Here is a 21,324-nt window from a genome sequence, read left to right as displayed (position 1 = left end):
ACACAGACTCACACCAGCCTGTGCCACACACACTCAGGACCCCAATGCTGGATAGGTGAGAGTGTTTTCACATAAGGAGGTGCACAAAAATATATGTGTGTGTGTGTGTTTTCAGTGCTCTCTCCAGGAAGGCCACACAACGACACACACACACAGACTAAAACAACAGCAGAGAGGTACACGTAGTCTCTCCTCACGAGACACACTGCCATTTAGAGAGATTTAAAGATACTGTCCTCTTCAGCCACACGCAAGGAGACAGACAGCCCACCTCTTCAGGTGGGAAATAGCAACTCTAGCTTTGTTACAAGATGGAAACTGGGGAGGAGGTTGGGGGATGAGCTAGGACCAGCCCTTGCCTGTGCACAGATTCGGGTGTTGTGGGGTCAGGCACCCACTCCTGGGTCCTGGACACTCCCTCAGAGGCACCAGGAGCTGGTAACTCTCCTCCTTGGGTCAGCTGTTGTTGGAGAAGAACTGGCATGGGAGAGGTCTGGGAGAAAACGCAAACAACCCAGCTGGTGTCTGGTCCACCACCGTCCTGGAAGTGGGGGTGCATGGAAGTCATCGGGGACCCTGGAGACAGGGCAACCCAACAGAATGAGCATTTTGCATGGAGGTGGGAGGCATCGGCCATGGCGGCCAGGCGTGGCGGCTGGCAGCTCCAGAGAGGAATCTGGAAACTGAAGACCACTTTTGCCTCCGTTGGGGTACTGTCGTGGGGCTTGGCTCTCATTGGATCTCAGAGTTGCCCCATTTCTGGAGAAGTCCTTCCCTTCCTAACTTGGATTTGTGGCAGCCAGCGCTGCGCCCGGAGCCAGCTTGGGAGAGGTATGCTCTTGGGCAAACAGGCGGCAGGAAGAAGGGTCTAGAAGTGGGAAGGTGAGGCAGGCACGACTGGGGAGGCTGTAGGATCGATGCCAGGCACAGGCTCCTCTAGATCCCAAGTCCGGGACCCCTAAGAGGCCCAGGACTTCCCTGAGACCCTCCACTGGCACACTCCCTCTGTGGAGCATTTGGGAGACCCCAGGCTGGCTCTACCTTCAGCCAGCTGAGCCTGTACTTCCAAGCACCACCTCGCTGTTTCCTGAAGAAGCGGCTGAGGTCCCTTCTCGGCTGTACCTAAACGTGGGAAGCCTAGGGATGAGCAGGGAGGGGGCGAATTTCCAGCACAGGCTGTGTGACTCTCCCTACCCTCTCGGAGCTTCATTATGTGTTTCCAAAAATGGAGCCAGGCACGTCTCCTCTCCCCCTCCATCTTAGCCACCCTGTTTCTCTCCTTCCAGGAGACAGAGTGTCCTGGCTTGAAACTGTGAGGAATATGGGCCAGGGAACAGGACGCTGAGGTTTGCAGAGGAGGCGGCAGTGGAGTCCCATCTTCCTCCCCCAGCTCCCCTCATCCTGCGAAATGCTCGGGGACCTGGGGCTGTGTGCCCACTCTCTTCTGAGTCCCTCTGCCTCCTCCCTGAGAGTGGGGGAGAGGAGACAGTGACACAAAAGATCTAAGCCTTTCTCCCACAAGTCAGGGAGCAACTGCCTTACTCTGCCTTTAGATGCTTACAAAGTGCTCTTTGCACCCCACCTTCCACCATTCGAGAGACATTTTCCTGTTCCCTCCCTTTCCCTGGCTTGTCGCAAAAGAGGAGCTCCTGGCTTCTGGAGTCTGAGTGCTTGGGTTCAGGTCCCCACAGGAGTGCCACTGGTCAGGAGCCACCGTCTCATGGAGCTATTTAGAAGGAGCTGAACTAGTGAGACCATGTTACAAGAGCCCCTGGCCTGCCATGAACGTTAGCTCTGACGGCACCTCTGGTAATAATGACTTGAATGGCTATTTGAGCCTCTCTCCTGGTGACTGTGTGGACGCAAGCAGGACTCTTCTGAAAATACGAATGGAAAATTCTGGGGAGGAAAGAAGATGGGGTTTCAGGTGTGCTAAGGGAACCCTTGCAGGCTGTATTCCAGACTCAGATGGGGGAAAAGTGGGTACGGACCCTGCAAGGCCAGCCAAGACCTTTTGGGGACAATCTCTGCCCCTCTGGAAATGGAGAGAAGTTTTGGCTTTCCTGAACAGCTAGGAGATGAATGAGGTCCACAGCAGAGAGTGAAACAAGGGAGGGTGAGATGGACCCAGAGCAGAACTGAACTCCTCCAGAGGCCAACCCTTTTCTGGCTCCCTCCATCCTGCCAAGCCCGCTGTCCAAGCTGGTCAGCACCTCAGTTCTTTCTGAGAGCTTGCTGCCTCGGAAAGGAGAACAGAAAAGCCGCCCTGTTATTGTCCATCCGCCACTCCACCAAGAAGGAGGGGCATTTCCCTTGCTAGCAGTTTTGAGAAAGCACTGACTGCGACCTCCAAATATTATTAATGCTCTTTATAGCACATCCTCTTTATAGCACATGCTCTTTATAGCACAATAGAATATTTTTCTCCTTTAAAAAGGAGTATAGTTTATTTTTTTTTCTTAAGATCTTGCAAACATTAATTTCCCCACGTCTCTCCTCCTTCTTAGGAGACCTTATTCCAGGCAGGAGAAAGGGTTACCTGGAAAGAACGTGGGGAAACTCGGGTGCTGATGGGGGTGACCAGTGAATGTTAAGAGACCCCCGATTCCTCAAAGCCCATCCCCCCTCCCGCGCTGAGATGTTCTGGATGCGGGCTTGAATGGATGTATCCAACTCGCTGCGTGGGCGCGCGTCTCGGAAGTCATCTCTCTCAGTACAAAAGTGGGAGCTTTTGCTGGAGACCGCCCCCCCAACCGACCCTGCAGAGATTCTACGAAATCCTAGATTTTCTCCCTCGTTTAAAAAAGGAGAGGAGTTTTTCAATCCCTGCCGTGTTGAATCCACAGAAGAGCCTCCGGAAAGCCCAGACCAAAGGGCGGAAGCGCCTTGCAGGCCTCAGAGCGCGCGGCCAAAGTACGAGGCGATTGTCCTCCGGGCGCCCGGTGGTCGAGAGCGTACAAGGGGGGCACTTCGGGGTTGCCATGGCGACCAGGAAACCCAGGGCCCTTGCGGAAACAATTGCCGGGAACTTTTCCACTAAGAACCTGTCAGTCGCACCCCACGGCCAGCCTCTGTCGGTTTCACCCCAGTGTTTTCCGGATGTGATTGTGGCTATGATGGGGGAGTGAGATGTTCAGGGTCCCTACTTCCGGACCCTTCTGTCGGGGCTGCCCCCAGAAGCCAGAAACCCAGCACCAGGAGGCCAGAGGAGACCCGCAGCGGCCCGAGCTGAAAGGGAAGAAAAATTAGAGGTCTCGACCAAGCAATCCTTTCGGTGACGGATCCTTCCAGTTTGGGGTTTGGCCGCCCTCGTCATCCGCACCCCGCACCACCCCGCCCCGCCGCCTCCCTTCACCTCCTCAAGGTCATTACTAGAGTTTTCACTCGCAGCTCCAGGCGGCGTGGCCTCCTCCATCCTCCACCCGCTTCTACCCCTGCACAGCTCGTTTTCCGGAAGTTTCTCCCCAAAGCGAAGAGGAGGCTTAAGCTCCGCAAATAAACTTGGCTATTCCCAGTGCATAAAACAGCCTTTAAGTTTCTCTTAAAACAGGTAAGCCCAAGGCTTGATAAGAATTTAGGGATCTCCCATATCACTGGCCTTGCCTCACTTTGGCCATAGGGCGACGGTGACCTGAATCACTGGGTTGACTGGGAGATGGCAAGCTGGGCTTTCTTAAAGGAGTTAATTATTCTCACAACAGGCCATCTCTCTTTTTTCTGCTACAGGTTCTGCCTCTACGCAGGTAGACAGAGAGAAACCATGTCCCTTCCCCCTTAAATAAAATGCTTTATGAAACATAGGATCGAATTCTCTCTGGTGGGGACGCTGGGCTCCAGGAGGCCGGGGCTGGCTGGAAAGAGGCCCTTCGGGCTGCCAGCACTGGAGGACTCCAGAGTTTTGTCTCTGGTTTTGAATTTGGCCCTTTGAGCAAGCTTAACACGTGTGGATTTAATTTCCCTTTCTTTCTTGCTTTCTTTTCTGCCCCCTCCCTCCTTGTGAGGAAACAAGAAAAATAGTCTGCCGTGTCGACAGCGCGACACCCTTCCTTTTGCCAAAGAAAATTTGTCTTTCCAGAGCCCCGGAGAGCAGCGAGCTCCCAAGTTTCCATTGCACCCTCCAGTTGAGGGAGGGGGGTATCCAGACAGCCCCCCTACCCCACTGCCTGCATCCCAGACCTGGAGGTATTACCCTAAATCTCTATCTTTACAGAGCCAGAGCCCTGGAATGTGGTCTGTTCCCCCCCCCCCCCCCCCACTTCTGGGGGCTGTGGGGACATTCTGACTACAGACCTGGTGGCTAAATGCAGAGGCCTTTCTGCACATTCTGGGCTGCAGATACAGTTGAAGTTTTCAGGCTCAGAGCAGCCTACGGAATGGGGATGGGGAGGAGGGTTGTTCCAGGCTTTCTCAGCTCAAGACCCTCACCTTTCTCTTCCACTGTGGACTTGCCAAATCAGAAGGGGCAAGATCTGGGGCTCCTTTGCATCCTAAGTGTAATACTGCTTTCTCCGATCCTTTGGAGCTTGGGAATCTCCAGCACTGATAGCTCCGCTGAGTCTCTAGAACGATGTTCCCACAGCCATTTCTTATTTCATTAACCTGAAGCGGGTGGTGGTGGTCGTAGGGAGGGGTCTCATCCTCCAAATTTGAGGGAGTGGGGACGGATAGTTCTAAAGCACAAGAAACAACATCAACACGCCTAATTGATAAAGTAAGTATCAGTGCTAATTCTTGGTGGAAATATTGGAGAATACTGGATATTCTGAAATAATAACCGCTAGTGTTCCCGAATACTTCCGGTCAAAAAGCAGGAAACCGAGAAGCGAAGAAGACATTGGGAAGGACGACACTAAAGTCCTGGAAAAAACATAATAAAGCCAGATTTAAGTAGGCAGCAGGCAAAGTGACCCCCTGAGAAAGGAGAGATTTTCCCACCCTCAGTCTGACCTTTTTTTCTTTTTTTTGCAAAACGAGTTGGTCAAAGTTAACTTTTGCCATCATTTAACACTGTTGTTACAATTCTTACTAATTTTTCCCAGCCCTATCCGCACTTCTACCTACTTTCTGCCTTCCACAGAGATCCGAGTCAGGCGGGGACACGTCGGGGGAGAAACGGAAACTGAATTCTTAAGCGAGTTCTCTTCGGGGAGGAAAGAAATATGGTGGTTTGGGATGCGGCTTTCTTAAAAGTAGAAGGCAAGAGTGAAGGAAAAAGATTCACAGCGGACGCCCTGGTTTTCTTGTTTTCGATTTTTAAACTGGGAAGCTCTGTTCTCCTAGGCATGGCAATATTAAAATCTGGGCAGGAATTTTGCAAAATGAGGAAAACACATTTCGGGAGAAAACCGAGCTGGGGGCGGTTCGGGAAAAGCCTCAGTCCTCCGAAAGAAGGGAGGAAGTTTGTATCTCCAAGTCTCTCTTTCCAGTTAACTGTCCAGTGATTGGGGAAAGAATGGAGCTTCTCAACTCTAGTTGAGGTCTTCGGTTTATTCTATCCGTGGTGCGGCCTCCGGCCCCTCTGGGACAGCGGGTTCGGAAGGTGAGCCTGCGGAATCTTTCGTGAGTCGGTCCGGGTGATTGCGGGGCCCGCGCTGGGGATGCGAGAGAAAGGAACTGAAAGGAAAAGAGCTCGCTCCGCTCGGAGTTTCGCTTTCCCCTTTGGGGCCCAGGCCTCGGTTTCCGGCTCACCTCAGCCCAGAGGTCAAATGGGAACCCGTTTCCAGGTTTTGGGCGAAGGATTTCGGGTTGCGCTCTTGGGCATCCGCGGGCGCAAAGGCTGCACCCAAAGGGCCTTGCATTGGGTAAAAAATAATTATTAATAATTTGATAAATGAAAGCGATGCTCGGGAAAGTTCTTGAGGCCTGACGGAGAAAAGGCACGCGGGTTCTATTTGCTGGAAGCAGCCGAGTCTGCGGCCAAACTGGCCGGGACGCCCGCGTCCGGCGCTGGAAACCACTGGTCGCTTTCCCCACGGGCCTGACCTTAGCTTCTGAGGCTGCTCGGTCGACTGCCTTCCTGCACATTTTGCTGCCGCTCCAGCCCCAGATGGACGGGGCCTGGAGCCAGGCCATGCTTCGGAAAGCCCTGGGGGCTTGCCGCGCGCGGAAACCCAGTCTCGAACTCCGAAGCTGGGGGGAGAGCCCAGATTCCGAAGTTCGGGCTCCCTCGGAGCCCCTCGGCGGGGAACTTACCCTTTCCGGAAGGTCGGACGCTCGATCGCTAGGAGTTGGGTAGGCCTACCTCTCTTCTCGGCGCTGCCGGGGACGTCTATGGGGTACGTTTCACCCCTGAACCCAGTGCATTTCCAGCTGCGCGCAAAGGCTTATGCGCAGCCACCACGGGGCTGCTTAGAAGTTATGCCCACTGATGAGACCAATAATAATGATGATCGTTATTACAAAACAAAATAGAGCGCCTCGTCCTTCTACAGGATCCGGCACTGCAATTTTTCTCTACAGAAATCACCCTTCTCCTCTCCCCTCCTCCACCACCCAATCGCACCCCACCCCCGCCGGGCCACGCTGGGACTAGCTTCATCCCCAGACCCAGCTAAAGGAGGATTTGCAGAATGTGGCTTTTTCTCAGCCAGAAACACTGGGGACGACTCTTCGTCCTAACGTCTCTGTCTCTTTTCCTCTGTGCGATAACCCAGTAATTGCTTCTATGCACGTCTGCAAGAGGGCACTAAGTTATCGCGTCCCAAACTTAACCAGTTATAGAGGCGCCTCAAACGCCAATGCTGAGAGCTCCTCCTGAGAAAATTAGGGGGAAAAAAAAAAAAGATTCTCTTAACCTCCTTCAGGAGACCTCGATTCCTGCCCCCCTTACCCCCAACTCGATTTCTTTCTAATCTTTGGGCTGAGGTGGGATTCTCACCTCCGTTCGCCCAAAGCTCCCCTCCTCCCTCCCTAAGAAAATCGATCTTGGTTCTATTTGGGGATGCTGTCCGCTACCCCCATTTTCCCCAGAGAGAGTTGGATTTGTTTATTTCTTTATTTTTCCCCTGGCCCACGCGTCTGGGACTTGTGGTTGCGCAGACCCCTGGTGGGAGTCGTAGGGGAAGTCGGGGATTCGAGAAATCAACATCCCGCCGCTGCCCCCCAATCGAGCGTGACAGCGCGCGGGCCGGTTGCGTGACTCGTGACGTCTCCACGTCCTATAGGTGCAGCGGCTGGTGAGATAGTCCGTATCGCCTGGTCGCCTCTTTATTTTATTGGGGTATGCCTGGTAATAAACAGTAATATTTAATTTGTCGAGGACCACAAACCAACTTCGAGCTGGGAGGTACCAGTATTTACTACCCTTGACAGACGCTGGAAGAAGGCTTGGCCTAAAAGGGGTCTCTCTTGGGGGGGGTCCTTTCCAAACTCTCCACCTGAACACATCCTTCCCAGCTGGGCGTCACTCCCCGCTTCTGCGCTGGAAAGAAGAGGCAGGATTTTTGGAGGTGAGTTTTGCTCTGGGGGTGGGGGGTATAGGATTGCCTTAGCGCTGGCCTGCCTACCTTCCCATGGGTTTACCACCCCAGCTTGACCCCGCCGCATGCCTCCTCTCCCAGCCTCCCGATTTTTCGCTATCTAGATAAGAATGCACTCATTTTGCCTCCCAGTGTCACCCGGCATGAACAGATTCTCTCTTGAGATCTCAAAATCCCAATTTCGCTCGGTGGCCCTCAGGATCTGCACTTCACAAACTAAGCAAGTCTGGCCAGGCAATTACTCGGGAGAGTACAAATTCTCCCTCCCGGGAGGGGCCTGCAGATTATTTATGGGAACTTCTTTTATCCGCAAATCTCTAAGAATTTAAAGGGATTGGAGAGCTCTTTCTGGATTTCCCCTTCGTTTCTGCCAGAGATGCTTAGATGCCGGTTCCTCCTAAAACCATGTTTGTTTTCCATCTTTGGCCGAGGGTCGCCCCCTGAGCAAGCCCAAAGTACTCTGAGCTGACATTTTGGAATGGTGAGGGTGTTTTCACAAATAAATAAACTGTCTCGGGGAAAGGTTGTTTGAAAGCAAACCTGGAAGGTGGAGTGAGAACTCTAGAGACTGCTGGGCTTGGTTTGCTTGCTGGTTGCCCCGATTTTAGGGTTGGACAGTCCTCCACTCTGGAATTCTGCAGCGATGCGTCAGGCCTGCCCTGGGATTGTAGTTCCCAGGAGCCACAGAAGATCACACTTCTGTGGTCTTCTGAGGTGGCTTCCGATCTCCAGGGTGGTTCTCCTGCCTCCACCCTTCTCCCTAGACCTTGGCCTGCAGGCCTGAATCTCTAGACCAAGCCTGAGTAAAGATCAGGGTGATGGAGATACGAAGGAGAAATAGAAACAGGAACCCTGACATGTGTTCCAAGCACTAATTCTTGATTTTCCAAGCTGGGTCTGCTCAGGCTAAGACCTACTGACTGTGTTTACGCTTCTATTGACCTCTTCAACCCGACCCTCCAAATAATACATTTCAGACAAGGGGAGGGCAGAGAGAGGAGCCGAGTAGAGATGAAACCCCAGCCAGCCCCCAGTGACTGTTTGATTATTTTAATAAAACTGGGCACTTGCCTGTGTACACCTCCAGCCAGGGAGGTCTGGTGGCTCTGGGAGTGGGGGGGGGGGGGCGGCGGGTGGGAGCCCAGGGTAATTTCTGGGCATCTTTGATCTCGGCCCCCATCCCAACGCACCTTCACCCTGCCTTCACCCCGGAGTCCTGAGAGTCGGGGTGATGAGTGGGGAGGGGGGAGATGTCAGGGCGGCTAGCGGCGGCAGGCTGGGCCAGGCGAGGTCAGGCAGCTCTCCTGTCTTGAGGTCAGCGGCAGAGAGAGAACGCGGGCCAGGCTGCAGAGGAGGCTCTCGGCGGGTGTGTGCACGCCTGGTGCGTTCAGACTCCCGTTCTCCGCACCGCCCGCGACACCGAGATTATTTACCCCGGCAGAAGGCGAGCGGGTTTGCGATGATTTGTGCAGGATTTTTCGCAGCCACCGAGCCGCGCTCAGAGAAGCCGAGATGGATGGAGGTTGGGAAGGGGGTGGAGAGGAGGGGGGTGCTCTCGAGGTCTGGGTTTGAGACTCGTGTTGTGATTTGAGTGTTCGGGAAATCTAATGGAAAAGGTGGTTGGGGGAGGGAGTGGGATGGGAGAGGGAGGGGGGAGGAAGAGAGGGAGGGAGGAAGAGACAGACAGAGGCAGGCAGCGTGCAGTGGGAGCTAGTTGGATAGGCAATTTCAGTACTCTGCAAGCATCAAGGCAGCCCAACGTCACTGAGCTCAGCTGAGTCGGCTTGTATTTCTGAGAGGGGGAGAGGGGGAGAGAGAGAGAGAGAGACTCTTACCTCGGATTCCGGAACTTTAACCCTGGAAGCCGCGCTCAGCAAGGACTTCAGCCATTCCCAGGCTCCCTCTTGTCTCCCAGCTTTCCCTCCCTGGGGGTGCAAGGGAGAACCGGGCACCGAGATTGGGGGTGCTCCGGGAGGCTGCTGTTTTGGCGTTCTTGAGAGCCCTGCTGGCGCCTGACAACTTGGAAGCCTGTAGGGAGAGCGAGCGCACGGCGCAGGAGGTGTGTGTTGGATTGTGGGCAGTCGCTGCGGCGAGGCTCCCGCGGTGGGTGCTCCCTTTGTAGGCAGCGGTTGCCGCCAGTCCGGGGAAGCAGTCTCCCCCGTAGACCCCGGAGCCACCATGCCCGCGCCCCCGCCTCGCCGCCGGCTTCCCTGCTAGGAGTCAGAAGGAATGCGGTGAATGCACCGGCTTCACCGAGCGAGGTAACCGTTCCGCCGATGGCCCGGGAGGCTGGGGAGGGAGCCCGCCTGCCGAGGCGGCTCGGGGAGGCGCGCAAGGCGGCTCTCGAGCCTGGCCCGGGGATTCTGCAGGGCCTGGCTCACCAGCGATTTTCCGCGGCCCGGAGCTGCCCGGCGCGTGGAGCCGAGGCTGGGGGAGAGGCGTGGACGTTTGCAGGACGCGCGGCCTGCTTCTGTCAAACCGCATCTCGTTCGGGCCCGCCAGCCCCCCAGCTCTCCGGAACCTCGGCCAGGGCTCGGGGTGGGATTGTCCCCGCGGCCGGCGGGTGCAGGGGAGCGCACGTGGGGACGCCAGCACCGCTTTCTTTTGTTGTGAGCCGGCTTCGGGGCTCCCATCACCGCCTCCCCCGAACCTCAAGGGCGTGGTGAAGGAGGCGGCTTGGGAATCGTGCTTAGAAGTCGATCTCCTCCGTACCATTTCTGGGTCTCCGGCCACGGCAGATGGGGGAGTGGGATCCAGCCTTTTGCTGGAGCTGCTGCTAAAATTGGGGGCGGCATTTCTTGCGCCTCCTTCCCAGAGTTCCCGGGTTTTGAGGGAGGAAATCCCTACTTGGGAACGTAGAAGAGATTGGAAGACGATCAGAGCATGGGGCAGGCTCCTCAGGGCTTGAACCGTTCTGCAGCTGCTATTTTGCGTGTTCCGACCTCACATGCCTGTAAAACCTGGGCCATTAGGTGCCTCGCATCGGATCTCAGTGGCGGGTTCAACGCCGGAAGCTCAGGACTTATCCGGGAACCGCTTTGGCGTCGCCAGCCCCAAGCTTAGGCCTGCAGTTCCAGCGAACCAGGCCCGGCTGAGGCTCGGAGAAGCTCCCCTCAGTCAGGCCGCTCGACAAAACGCCCGGCTGGGGCTGGAGAGCCGAGAAAAATGAGGGGAACGTGCTCCGAAGGCCGGCGGCCCCGTGCTGGCTTCGGGCACCCGGGCGCGCCTCCTTACGAACTGCAGCGCGACCGCTTTCTCGACTTTTCTGTTTGACTCCTTTTTTATTTTTCACGTTGCTTACGACTGGGGGAAAAGGGAGGACTCTTAATGTTAAAGGACTTCTAAGTTTAAGGCCCGGAACTGATGAACGTGAATTTTCAGGACCTGGCCTCTTCTGTGGATCTTTCCTCTCCTGTGTTTTTGATCTTTTGCAAGAGGCGGGTTATTTCAGGCATTTGGGCTACTGCAGGGAATACTCCTGTTGCCAATTTATATCAACAGGGCTCTGCTGGCCTCCTGTAATTTGACAAAGAGAAAAAATTCTCAGAAGGGCAGTAGGTTTGTGTTTTGTTTTGTTTTGGGTTAGTACCCAATGGCTTCCAAAAATACCCAGGCCTTATCTTTATTGGCTCTTCCAGAAGTCCAGACAAATTTGACGGGCAGCTCGCTTATCGCGGGGGAGCCTGCGCAGCGGAGATGCGGGCCTTGCCTCCTCCCGCTGTGACGCGGGGCTTTCGCAAGAGGATGTGCGTGGTCATAAAGTAATAGTAATGCTAAGAATAACGGGACCTTCTGCAGCCTCCTTCAGCGGGGGAAGGAGGTGCTGGGAGCTGGAAACCGCGAGTGGCAGCCTAGTAACTGCCCCCTCCTGTCACCAGAACTGTGCTTCCAACCTTCTCTTTTTCTCTCTCTGCGCCCCCCTCTCATCTGTCTGTCGCTGGCCTTCCCGTCCTCAGAGCAGGACCCCGAGCGGTCGCAGGGCCCAGGGATCACCATGGCCGACGCAGACGAGGGCTTTGGCCTGGCTCACACACCCCTGGAACCAGACGCCAAGGATCTACCCTGTGACTCCAAACCGGAGAGCGCGCTAGGGGCCCCCAGCAAGTCCCCGTCGTCCCCGCAGGCGGCTTTCACCCAGCAGGTAAGAAGGGCCTCGGGGCCCTTTGCAGAAGCCAAAGCCCCTCTTTTCAGGGGTTGAGGCGGAGCTGGAAGCGGGGGCAATGCCCATATTTACCCTTTTTCTTCTTCTCCCCATTCAATTCCACCCTTCTCTGCCATGCCTCCCCAAATGCCAGTGTATTTCTATCCGCTGTATTGTGACGACTATTTTTATGGCCATGGGATTTTTGAATCCGTGGAAGTGGTTAGGGGGAGTCATAAAGATCCGGCTCTTTGGAGCCAGCGAACAAGGGTCCAGATCCTTCCTTTCCTGCTGCACGAGGTGTAAACTCGGTCTGAACGCCTCATTAAGGGCCGGGTCAGCGGCCGCTTCAGGCCGGCATGAGCGATGGCTTGACCCCTCTTCAGATCTGCCTTAGCCTTCGCCTCCGCCCGCCTCCTCCGCGTCGCCGCCCCAGCCCCGCGCGCCGCATCGTATGTCTGGCGTCCGGGGCCTGGAGAACTGGCGCTGCCCGGGCCGGCGGCGGGGAGCGCGCAGGGCTGGGTGGGGAGGGCGCGGGGAGCCGCGGGCTCGCCTGGCTGAAAGCTGGGCCCCAGCCGAGCGTGAAGTCTCGCCTCTCGCTCTGCGCCCTTCACCCGGGCGCCCTAGGCGCTCAAGGCGTCCTCTGTAGACCTTGATGATTTTTAAATAGGTTGTCAGAGGGCTGGAAGTGGTTGTCTTGACCTGGAGAGATACTTGCACGTAGCTGAAACCCTTCTTTGGGATTTCGATGGCGTTCCTGGCTTTTCCATCGCCTCTCTCCTCTGCCCTTCCTATCTCAGGAATATGCCCCTATATTTGTAGCGTGGCAGAGAGCACGCATTTTCAGAAACTTAAGAGGTTTTCTTCCAGGAAAAAACAAATCTACCTATTAGATGTTTCCAAGTTATTGCAAAATGAAGACATATATATATGTATATATATACATCAGTTTTGTAAAACTTGTAGTTGATATCAGGGATGTTAAATCACTGTGCCCAGAATCAAAACAGCTTGAAGTGAATGAAGCTGGATGGGAGGAGGACCTAGGAGGCATATTCATAGAGATATTTGAGATTTGATAATTAAGTTTTGTTTGGGACTGTGGCAACCTATTATATAAACATTTAAAAAAATTAAATTTCACCTATGTCTATATATGCACCACCATAGGGAGATTAAACACACACATATACAGTATTCGCACATCTGTGTGTTTTTGTGTGGACATCTGGGTGCCTACATTGGAATATCCTGAGTGAGTTTTTCGAGATTGAGGCTTTTTTTCCCTTTTCCTTTTTCTTTTAGCTGCCTCTTGGCTAAAATGTAATTGGTTCTTTTTTTTTTCCCCTCAGCCCCATCCTCCCCATGCACATTCTGGAATGCCCTAATGGTTGGGGTTTTTTTTTCTCTAGCCTTATGTTGGTGGCATTAGAATGAGATGGATCTGCACCATGGGGTTAAGACCTTCCTGGACAGAGCACACACACACAAATTCCTGGGCAGGGGCTGCTCCAGAGCCCAGACAGTGCTGGGGGCTGGGGGCTGGGGGCAGTGGTTCAGCCTATGAGCCCACTGGCTTGAAGGGGAAGGAGGAGAAAACTCTGTGTTTTCAGGGTGTGTGGGGAGGGAAGGCTCATTGTCTCCAGGTCTTCTCTGTGTGACTTTTCTCTCCTCCTATAGGGCATGGAAGGGATCAAGGTGTTTCTTCATGAAAGAGAACTGTGGCTGAAATTCCACGAAGTGGGCACAGAAATGATCATAACCAAGGCTGGCAGGTGAGATGGTCTCCTCTGTGGTGGAGGTGCAGGGAGCTTGTGGTAGAGATGAAGAAAGATGTGGGAAATCAGAAAAAGGAGGGAATAGAAACAAAGAGAGGAGAGACACAGAGATGGAATATGAATATATTTTGTTTGACTCTATTGTGGTTAAAGAGGCATGGCGAATTCCCCCCAAGATCGCCATCAGTGTAAGGGAAATAAAGTACCTAAAAGATTTGATTCTTGAAACTGGGCATTTCTTCCACCTCCTATATAAGAAGACTCAGAGCTTGGGAGGCCATGCTCTCTGGATGGATCAGTAATGAGAGAAAGAAGAGATGAGATGGGAGAGCCCACGGGAAAACAGAAAGGTGCCGAGACACACAAAGATGAGAGGGGGGCTTTGGGTTTCATGGGATCTCAGACTTGATTCCTCGCCCAGACCCTCCTTCCCATTCTCCCTGACCTTGGAGCGGTTCCAGGGTCGCACCCGATCGCCAAACCTCGGAATCGTTGAGTGTGTTCGCTACCTCTTTCATTGTTTATAGAAAAGAGGCGAAGCCTTTGAAACTGAACCGGGGCTCGGCCGGGCTCTATATACAGACACCGATAAACACGGCAGTTTCGTCAAGACATTCACCCCCAGAGTTCCTCTTAAAAGCTCGCAGAGTTTTAGCTAGAAATGCGAGACTTCTGGGGGAGGGGGTAGGAGGGTCGTGCTGCTCGGTGTCCCAGCGTCTGGGTGCGCGCGGGCATGCGTCCCGGCGCGGGGAGCACCCCGCCGCGGCCCTAGCAATGCTGGACTGGCCCTCCTCGTCCTTTAGAGGCAGAAAGCCCCCGGCCTGCGCGGAGCAGGCGTGTGAAGCCGAGGAGCCGGTAGGCCCGAGCCACCGAGTGTGTGAAGGGGGCGGATGGAGCCGCCTCTCCAGACGCCCACCGCTTCTCCAGCCCAAGCCCCCCGCAATAAACTGACAACAGTGACATTTATTATTATTTGAAATTAAACAATGTCTGCTCCCCTGCTCGGCCCCAGTGAACTAGGAGGCGCGTTCTGTTTATACCAAAGAACTCAAGTCCTCTTCCCATTCCGCCGCCGAGGAAGGGAAGAGCGGCCGGGGCCTCCTTTCCCCCTCCCCAGCCTGAGCTGACGGGATTTAACTATAAAAGGCCTGCGAAGCCTTCTGCGCCTCCGCCTCCAGGCGCGCTCCCTCGGGCAGATAAACACTGCGAGGCGAGGCTCTAAGGCCCGAGGGAGAGGGCTCCCTCACCAATTCCCGCCATCCCTTGGCGAGCCAGGTTCCAGCCACTGGTTCTTGAATCCCGATCGGCCTTGGTAAGGCTTTCGGGGCGGCCTCCATCGGAGGCGGGATGGAGACCTGGGAGTGCTCCTGGACGCGGAGAGGGAGCGGCCACGGCGCATTCGGGGCTGCGGAACCTCCTTCCAAGCACCCGATTTCGCGCAGGGATCAGCTTCTTCCAAAACCAAATTTCTTCGCGGAGGGGCAAAACGTTTAGACTCTCCATGTTAGAGTGCCAGCGCCTTGGAGAAGCGGTGAAGCATTTATGAATGAATTCCTGGTCGAGATTCGTGTCAGAGGTCACGCGCTGAGCCATACCCTGGGGGCAGAGGACTGGGGCCAGGACGCACCTTGTGTGGGCACCCACGCGCGGGCAGTCCCAGGGCGCACCCACCTGGGTGCTCACGTGATGTGCAGCTCTGCGCAGAAGGGCCAAAGCACCTGGCTGGGCGAAGCAGGCCACTTTTTTCCGCCCTTAAACCTAATACGCATTTCCCTGCCCCCGAATAAGAAAGTAGGTGTCTGGCTCTGAAAGGAGCATTTAGCAAGACTCGAAATGCGGGGTCCCTTTCTGGCCCTGTTTGAAACCAGTCTCTAGAAGCTCTCTCCTCCTGGTTTCTGTTTCTTCTGGTAGATAGGTGTAGCCCCAGCTTGCTTGCTCGGCTCTGGACCTTTCTCCTCCCCATAACTTGGAGGGAAACCTGGGCTGGATCTTGGCAAGTGCGGAGCAGGGGCCACCGTATCTCCTCCGTTTCTTAAAAGATACGTTGATTCTTTTCATAAAAATTTGTGGATGCGATCTTCAGAATATTTGGATTAATTTCCTCTCTCTGTCTCTCCGCCTCTGCCCCTTCTAGGCGGATGTTTCCCAGTTACAAAGTGAAGGTGACCGGCCTGAATCCCAAAACAAAGTACATTCTTCTCATGGACATCGTTCCCGCGGACGACCACAGATACAAGTTCGCAGATAATAAATGGTAGGCAACACAGTAGCAGGGTGGGAAGGGCGGGGTGGACCCTGCAAACCCAACTTCCCTCTCCCCGAACCAATAAACATTGTTTTGAGCTCCTACTGTGTGCTAGAGGTTTTTGCTGCCCACGGCTCTGCATCCTCCTGACCTCACCCTGAGAAAAAGAAAGAGCAGCCAGTAGCTCCCATTTTATAGATGGGAAAACTGAGGCTCAGAGGAAGTAAAGTGCCGCTGTCTGTTGCTGGACTGGAGGGTTTGTGGATCTTTACACGGGGTATTGTTCCCAAGCGTTGGAGCTATTTCTAGGGGGCATAAACCATTAACAGTTATTATTTTTTTTATGAGTTAACCTGCTTTGAACATGCCTGTTTTATGAAATTGCAAAATCCATCCGGGGTATTTGAGTTAAACAGGCAGGAGAGGAGAGGTTCATTCTTTGGTACTTTGCTCTCCCAGCTGCCAAGAGTGCAGAGGCTTGAAGACGAAGCCCCTTTGGAAAGCCCGCAAGGATTTTTTTTTCCCCGAGACTTTTGTGCACATCCAAGCTTTCCAGAATGCGCCAGTTGTTCTGAGATGCTTCGAGATGGAGCCCTTGGTGCTGGGGAAGGAATTAGGTGGAAGGCGAAGGAGCCAGTCAGTTGGTCGAGTGTGGGGCAGGGGGAACGCTCACTTGGACACCGGCTGTAGGCTTTCTGGGCATCTGGCATTGTAGGTGCCCGAGCAAGACCTGAGGGTCAGGCCGTTTCCAGATCTGTCTCGTATTCAGCAGCCGTTGCCCGGCTCGCGAAGCAGCCGGCACCGCGGTGCGCTAAGTCTAGGCCGGTGGCGCCTCTCCTTGGTCTAGGTCTGTGACGGGCAAAGCGGAACCCGCCATGCCGGGCCGCCTCTACGTGCACCCGGACTCGCCGGCCACGGGGGCGCATTGGATGCGGCAGCTCGTCTCCTTCCAGAAACTCAAGCTCACCAACAACCACCTGGACCCATTTGGGCATGTGAGTACCTCCCGCGGTCCTTTCTTTTATCAGCAGGTCCACACCTCTCTTTCTCACCTTCCCCCTCCTCTCCCTCTTTTCCAGAACTTTCTCTCTCTTCCTGGCTCCTTGTGCCCACCCATGCTTTTTTCTTTGCTCCATTTCAACGCCTTGGCCTTTTTCTCCCTCTACCTTTTTGACCTGGCCTTCTTTCTTTTCCCTTTCCTTGCCTCTTTTTCATCCCTTTTTCCTTTTCTCTTATTTCTCACACCTTCTAATTCTTCCTGGCTTTCTCCTCCTCTCTCCTGCTCAGACATCTGCCCCTGGCAATCCTTCCTGTTATCCATTAATCCACACTCTGGAGTGTGTCTTTCCCGGCTGGCTGGTGATTGAGTCCCTCGGTTCTCCTGGCCTGGGGCTCACCCTGCATCTCTGATGCCAGCATCCAGCCAACCTGCTTTTGCTGAGGGACGGGGGTTGTGGGGTGACTAAAGCTGTTCACTCCGGGCCTGGAATTCCTGTTCGTTCAGCCCCATCTGTGATTAGGGACTGGTTGCAGTTCTGCAGAAAACATGGGCCCTCTAGCTCGGTGGGTACTCAGCACAGATCACAAAGGCTGGATCACAGTGGGAGCCTTATACCTTACCTTTTGTTGTTGTTGTTCAGACGCTATGTTGTGTTCAGCCCTTTGCGAACCCACAGACTGTAGCCCACCAGGCTCCTCTAGCCATGGGATTTCCCAGGCAAGAATACTGGAGTGGATTGCCATTTCCTTCTCCAGGGGATATTCCCAGCCCAGGGATGGAACCAACATCTCCTGAATTGGCTGGTGGATTCTTTACCACTGAGCCACCAGGGAAGCCAATGCCTTACCTACCTCCTTCCAAATCCTCTTATCATCGGAATGTTCTAGATGAAAGGGAGACCCTAGGCCCTCTGCTTCCTCTTTTACAGATGGGGAGACCAACCCCCCAGAGGCGAACTCTGGTACCCAAACCCCTTTGAGCTTGACACTCTTGGGTTTATCTGTTTGTTCCAGTTTCCAGCTTTTCCCTCTCCTCCCACCATGCCCAGAGTGGGCAAGCCCAGATCAGGCTCTTACACCTGGAATCTGGATTGACCCTAAGAGACAGGGGCCGGGGGAACCCCCTGAAACTGCAAGATATTGTGGGTGTAGTCTCCTGCCTTCCAAGAGAATATGTAGCTCCTAGCAGATTCTCTATAGGATATCATTCTCTCTTCCCCAAAGAAAAACCAACAGAACATGGATTTTGGGGGAAACGTCCCTAAATCTCTTCACTGGACATGATTACCAGGACAGAACACAATCTTTGAATTCAGAGTTCAGAAACTTTAGTTTGCTGATTCCACCAAATGAGTGGGGTGGACCATCTCAGGGCATTTGACCCTCAGAGCAGCTTAGAGAAGAGGATGGAAATACAGCATTTATAACTGGGAGCTCGCGGGAGGGGAGATGACCTGCCTGAGGTCACACAGCTTGTATTTGCAAAGGAGGATGTGAGGCTAGGTCTAATTCCAGAAGCGATCCAGGTCCTGCCACTGTCTGTTTAGAGAGAAGATCAACAAACACATGATCCCCAGTTTGGGGACATGAGGGCCCTGGGTGCAGATGCATTTGGTTAGGAGGGAGGAGGGTTTGTGAAGGTTCAAATGAAAAATCAGGTTCCTAAGGCCTTAGGGCTAATGCCCTGAGCCCACAGGGTCCAGTGGTGGAAGGGGACCACAGGTTCTTCACTGATGTCTTCAGTTCCGCTCTACATGTGGTTGGTGTGAGACCGGACTGGCCACTCCGGCAGAGCAGAGAGAAGGAAGAAGGTTCATTCCCTTTCTACACCGTAGGAAGAGATCGCAAAGGGGCAGAGTGGGTATTTTCTGGGCAAAATACTGGGGCCTCCTTTGCGTTTAAACGGGGTATTTTGCCGGCAGGGTCCAGCTAGTGGTGCATCCAAGCCAGGTGTACTCTCCAGCTTGCGTGGGGGTTGGCGCGTGGGCTGTTAGGTTTGGGAAAGCATGCTGAAGCGAGGCTTTAGGTTAAGCAACAGAGAGAGAGAGGACCATTTTGTAAAGGACCCGCCTGCATCTTCCCGGGACCGCATTCTTCTGGAGGCTAGGAGCCCTTGGTGGGGGGCCTCCGTGAATCCTTGGTCTGGGCTCCTTAGCTTTCCCTCTGGGGACTTGGGTGTGCCTTTGGGGTCGCGCTGGGGTAGACCCCTAGGGAAGGCGCGCGCACAGCCCCGCGCCCGAACACCGGGCGCCCATGCGAGTTGCAGGTCTTTCCGAGCCCGCGGAGGAGCGGCTCGGGACTCCTCAGCTGCCACGCATTCCCACCCTAAACTCCGGACTCGGAATCCAAAGCCGCCCTAATGAAATTAAGGGCCATTAGATCGCCCTCGCGCTGATGTCTCCACACTGTCCCCGGCCGTCAAAGCAATTTGGCTAAGCCGGGACGATGGCCGCGCCGGCCGGGGGCTGCGGCGGCCCGCGGGGCCCCGCTGCGTCTCTCTGTCGCCACGCCGCCCGGGCCGGCGTCGCTATCGGCCGGGGAGGCGGCCGGGCCGCGGCGGCCGGAGATTAGAGCCGCGCGGCCCGGGGGTCGGGGAGCCGCGGGGTCCCGAGCTTTTCGTGCCCCTCCCCCGGCCGGGTCGGGCCGTGCTCCCCTCCCCCTCCTCCTGGCCGATCTCAAGGGTTGGCCCAAGGACCCTGCCCCAGGGTCATCCATGCAAATAATCAAAGACACTGAGACTCCCTCTGCCGCTCAGTGTCGCGATCCTGGGGAAAAACCAGGCCAGATTTTTCAGCTCAGGAAACGCGGCAGTTAGCACATTCGGTGGTATAGCTCTAGAACGTTTTGACAAACATTAGCGTTACCAGCCTCCCGGCGGCTGCAAACTGCAAGGCGTCAACCAGACAACACATTCGGTTTTATTAGTGAGGATGCTCGTCTTCTCTGGTTGGTCCTGCTCCAGAGAGAGAGAGTGGTGCCTGCAGACCCGTCTTGGTCTTTACTGTGGAGGTTGTAATCATAGTACAGCGGCAACAGGGAGACCCCACTGGCCCCTGAGACCCCCTCCCCAAACATGGAGAAGGTAGAAAAGAAGGAGAAAAATATTGCCCATGAAGTAGGATGCCCCAGTTCTGTTTAGGGCCAAATCTGGAGATAATTCCAGTGGTGGATCCTGAAATGTAAAATTGGAGGAAGGGACTCTTGAGGCCACCCAGGCCCCTGTTTGGTGTTAGGCGGGGCTCTTTCTCCCCCCATCTCACACCCTCCCCCACCACTTTCCTCTCTTCTTCATTGACTCCCCTTTGCACATTATCCAAACAAAGGACCAAGCCCGTGATTTTTCCTTCAGTTCTGCAAATGCTTGGTCTCTTCTGCATCTCTTTGAACTTTTTTTGAGGGGCGGGGGGAGAGAAGGGGTGGTTATTTGTATGTATGTTTATTTGTTTCTGCACTCCTTTCATTCAAAAATTACTGCCCAGACTTCCTTGGGGGCACCAATTCCCCAAACTTGCTTCACTCACATGGAGGGGGCGGGAAGTGCCCTATGTAGAGAGTTAATTTATTAAGCAAACTTTATTAAGAATTCTGATTTACTACCCCGTGTGCTTTTGGTAGATTCCTGGAATATTACTGTGGCTTTTTCAGATGGAAATTGTCATTTTTGAAATGTTTCTTTTTAATGAAGTCACTGGCTTCTTTTCAAAAACAGGAGTGAAAAAAAATCAGACCTTTTTTTGAGAGTCTATATAAGGAACGTAACTTTGGGGTGGAGAGTGGGGTTTTATGGAAACAAAGGGGGTTTGATTTTTCTTACCATCTCATTTTCTTTATTATTTTTAGATTATTCTAAATTCCATGCACAAATACCAGCCAAGATTACACATCGTGAAAGCAGATGAAAATAATGGATTTGGCTCAAAAAACACCGCATTCTGTACCCACGTCTTTCCTGAGACGGCGTTTATTGCGGTGACTTCCTACCAGAACCACAAGGTAAGCCCAGGACCCAGGAACCAGCAGGCCTGGGGTCACTTGCTTGTTTGCATGAATCTGCAGGGGGCTTCTGCTAAAACCTTAAGCCTTATGGGCACCTTTATTCCACCCTACAGTGGGCATCAACTTCTGTCCAGGGGGCTGAGGCAGGAACAGAGCTGCAGCCTAAGGATTGCAGCTGTGTGTACTGTATTCACAGGCTTGGCTTGAAAGCCATACTCCCACACACTAGATTGAAATTGTCAAACCATAGCTGACCACCTGGTATCAACACTTATCCTCAAATGCAACAAGAAGTCATCCGCCTGCAGTGGTGGAAAGATCAGTGAAAAGAAAGGTCCCCTCATTGATGGGCTTGGTGCCCTTGGGTGGGGAACCTGGTGCCACCCTGCCTGGGGCCACCTTTTCTGTGTGTGTGGGGGTGGTGTGTCGGTGTCCTTTCCTCCTCTACTCTTGCCTTTTGGATGCATTTCAGCTCCCATCAGGGGAGGTGGCTGAGTTGCTGGAAACCTTGAGCTTGGATCTTCCCAGATGCTTTCTTACTTGTTTCAGTAATGACTGACCCCAAAGTACATACTCAAGCAAGACTGGCATTGCTAAAAGAAAAGCAAAAACTGAGAAACTTGTGTCACCAGCTGCCTGAATCGAAGCTCTGGGGACTTAAATAAGGTCCTGCCAGGACACAGCCTG

The 21,324-nt window shown here is 54.1% G+C and overlaps 1 protein-coding gene and 1 long non-coding RNA gene across 5 annotated transcripts in view; one reads left to right on the top strand and one right to left on the bottom strand.

Annotated features, from left to right (window-relative positions):
• Nucleotides 1-2,419: 2,419 nt before the first annotated feature.
• Nucleotides 2,420-8,624, bottom strand: LOC102390951. 3 transcript variants are annotated; one of them, XR_006545520.2, is made up of 4 exons: nt 8,019-8,624; nt 5,689-7,420; nt 4,426-5,613; nt 2,420-3,228 (listed from the first exon to the last, which is right to left on the bottom strand). It is a non-coding gene; the product is annotated as an uncharacterized LOC102390951 (long non-coding RNA). The 3 variants fall into 3 exon arrangements; XR_006545521.2 differs by having other exon boundaries at nt 4,426-7,225; nt 7,303-7,420; XR_006545519.2 differs by having other exon boundaries at nt 4,426-7,420.
• TBX5 (T-box transcription factor 5) overlaps nt 7,328-21,324 on the top strand; it is a 53,570-nt gene continuing 39,573 nt past the window's right edge. The window contains exons 1-6 of one of the 2 annotated variants that reach the window (XM_006053037.4): nt 7,328-7,448; nt 11,435-11,619; nt 13,300-13,394; nt 15,532-15,651; nt 16,490-16,637; nt 20,482-20,634. In XM_006053037.4, coding sequence (XP_006053099.1) covers nt 11,473-11,619; nt 13,300-13,394; nt 15,532-15,651; nt 16,490-16,637; nt 20,482-20,634 — 663 coding nt within the window. In that variant the 5' untranslated portion in view covers nt 7,328-7,448; nt 11,435-11,472. Of the gene's footprint in view, nt 7,449-9,348; nt 9,740-11,434; nt 11,620-13,299; nt 13,395-15,531; nt 15,652-16,489; nt 16,638-20,481; nt 20,635-21,324 lie in introns of those variants that run through there. The other variant, XM_006053036.4, reaches the window with a different exon arrangement.

This window comes from Bubalus bubalis, chromosome 17 (assembly GCF_019923935.1).
Source record: "Bubalus bubalis isolate 160015118507 breed Murrah chromosome 17, NDDB_SH_1, whole genome shotgun sequence".
Classification (NCBI taxonomy): Eukaryota; Metazoa; Chordata; class Mammalia; order Artiodactyla; family Bovidae; genus Bubalus; species Bubalus bubalis.
This window is presented reverse-complemented; position numbering and strand designations above follow the sequence as displayed.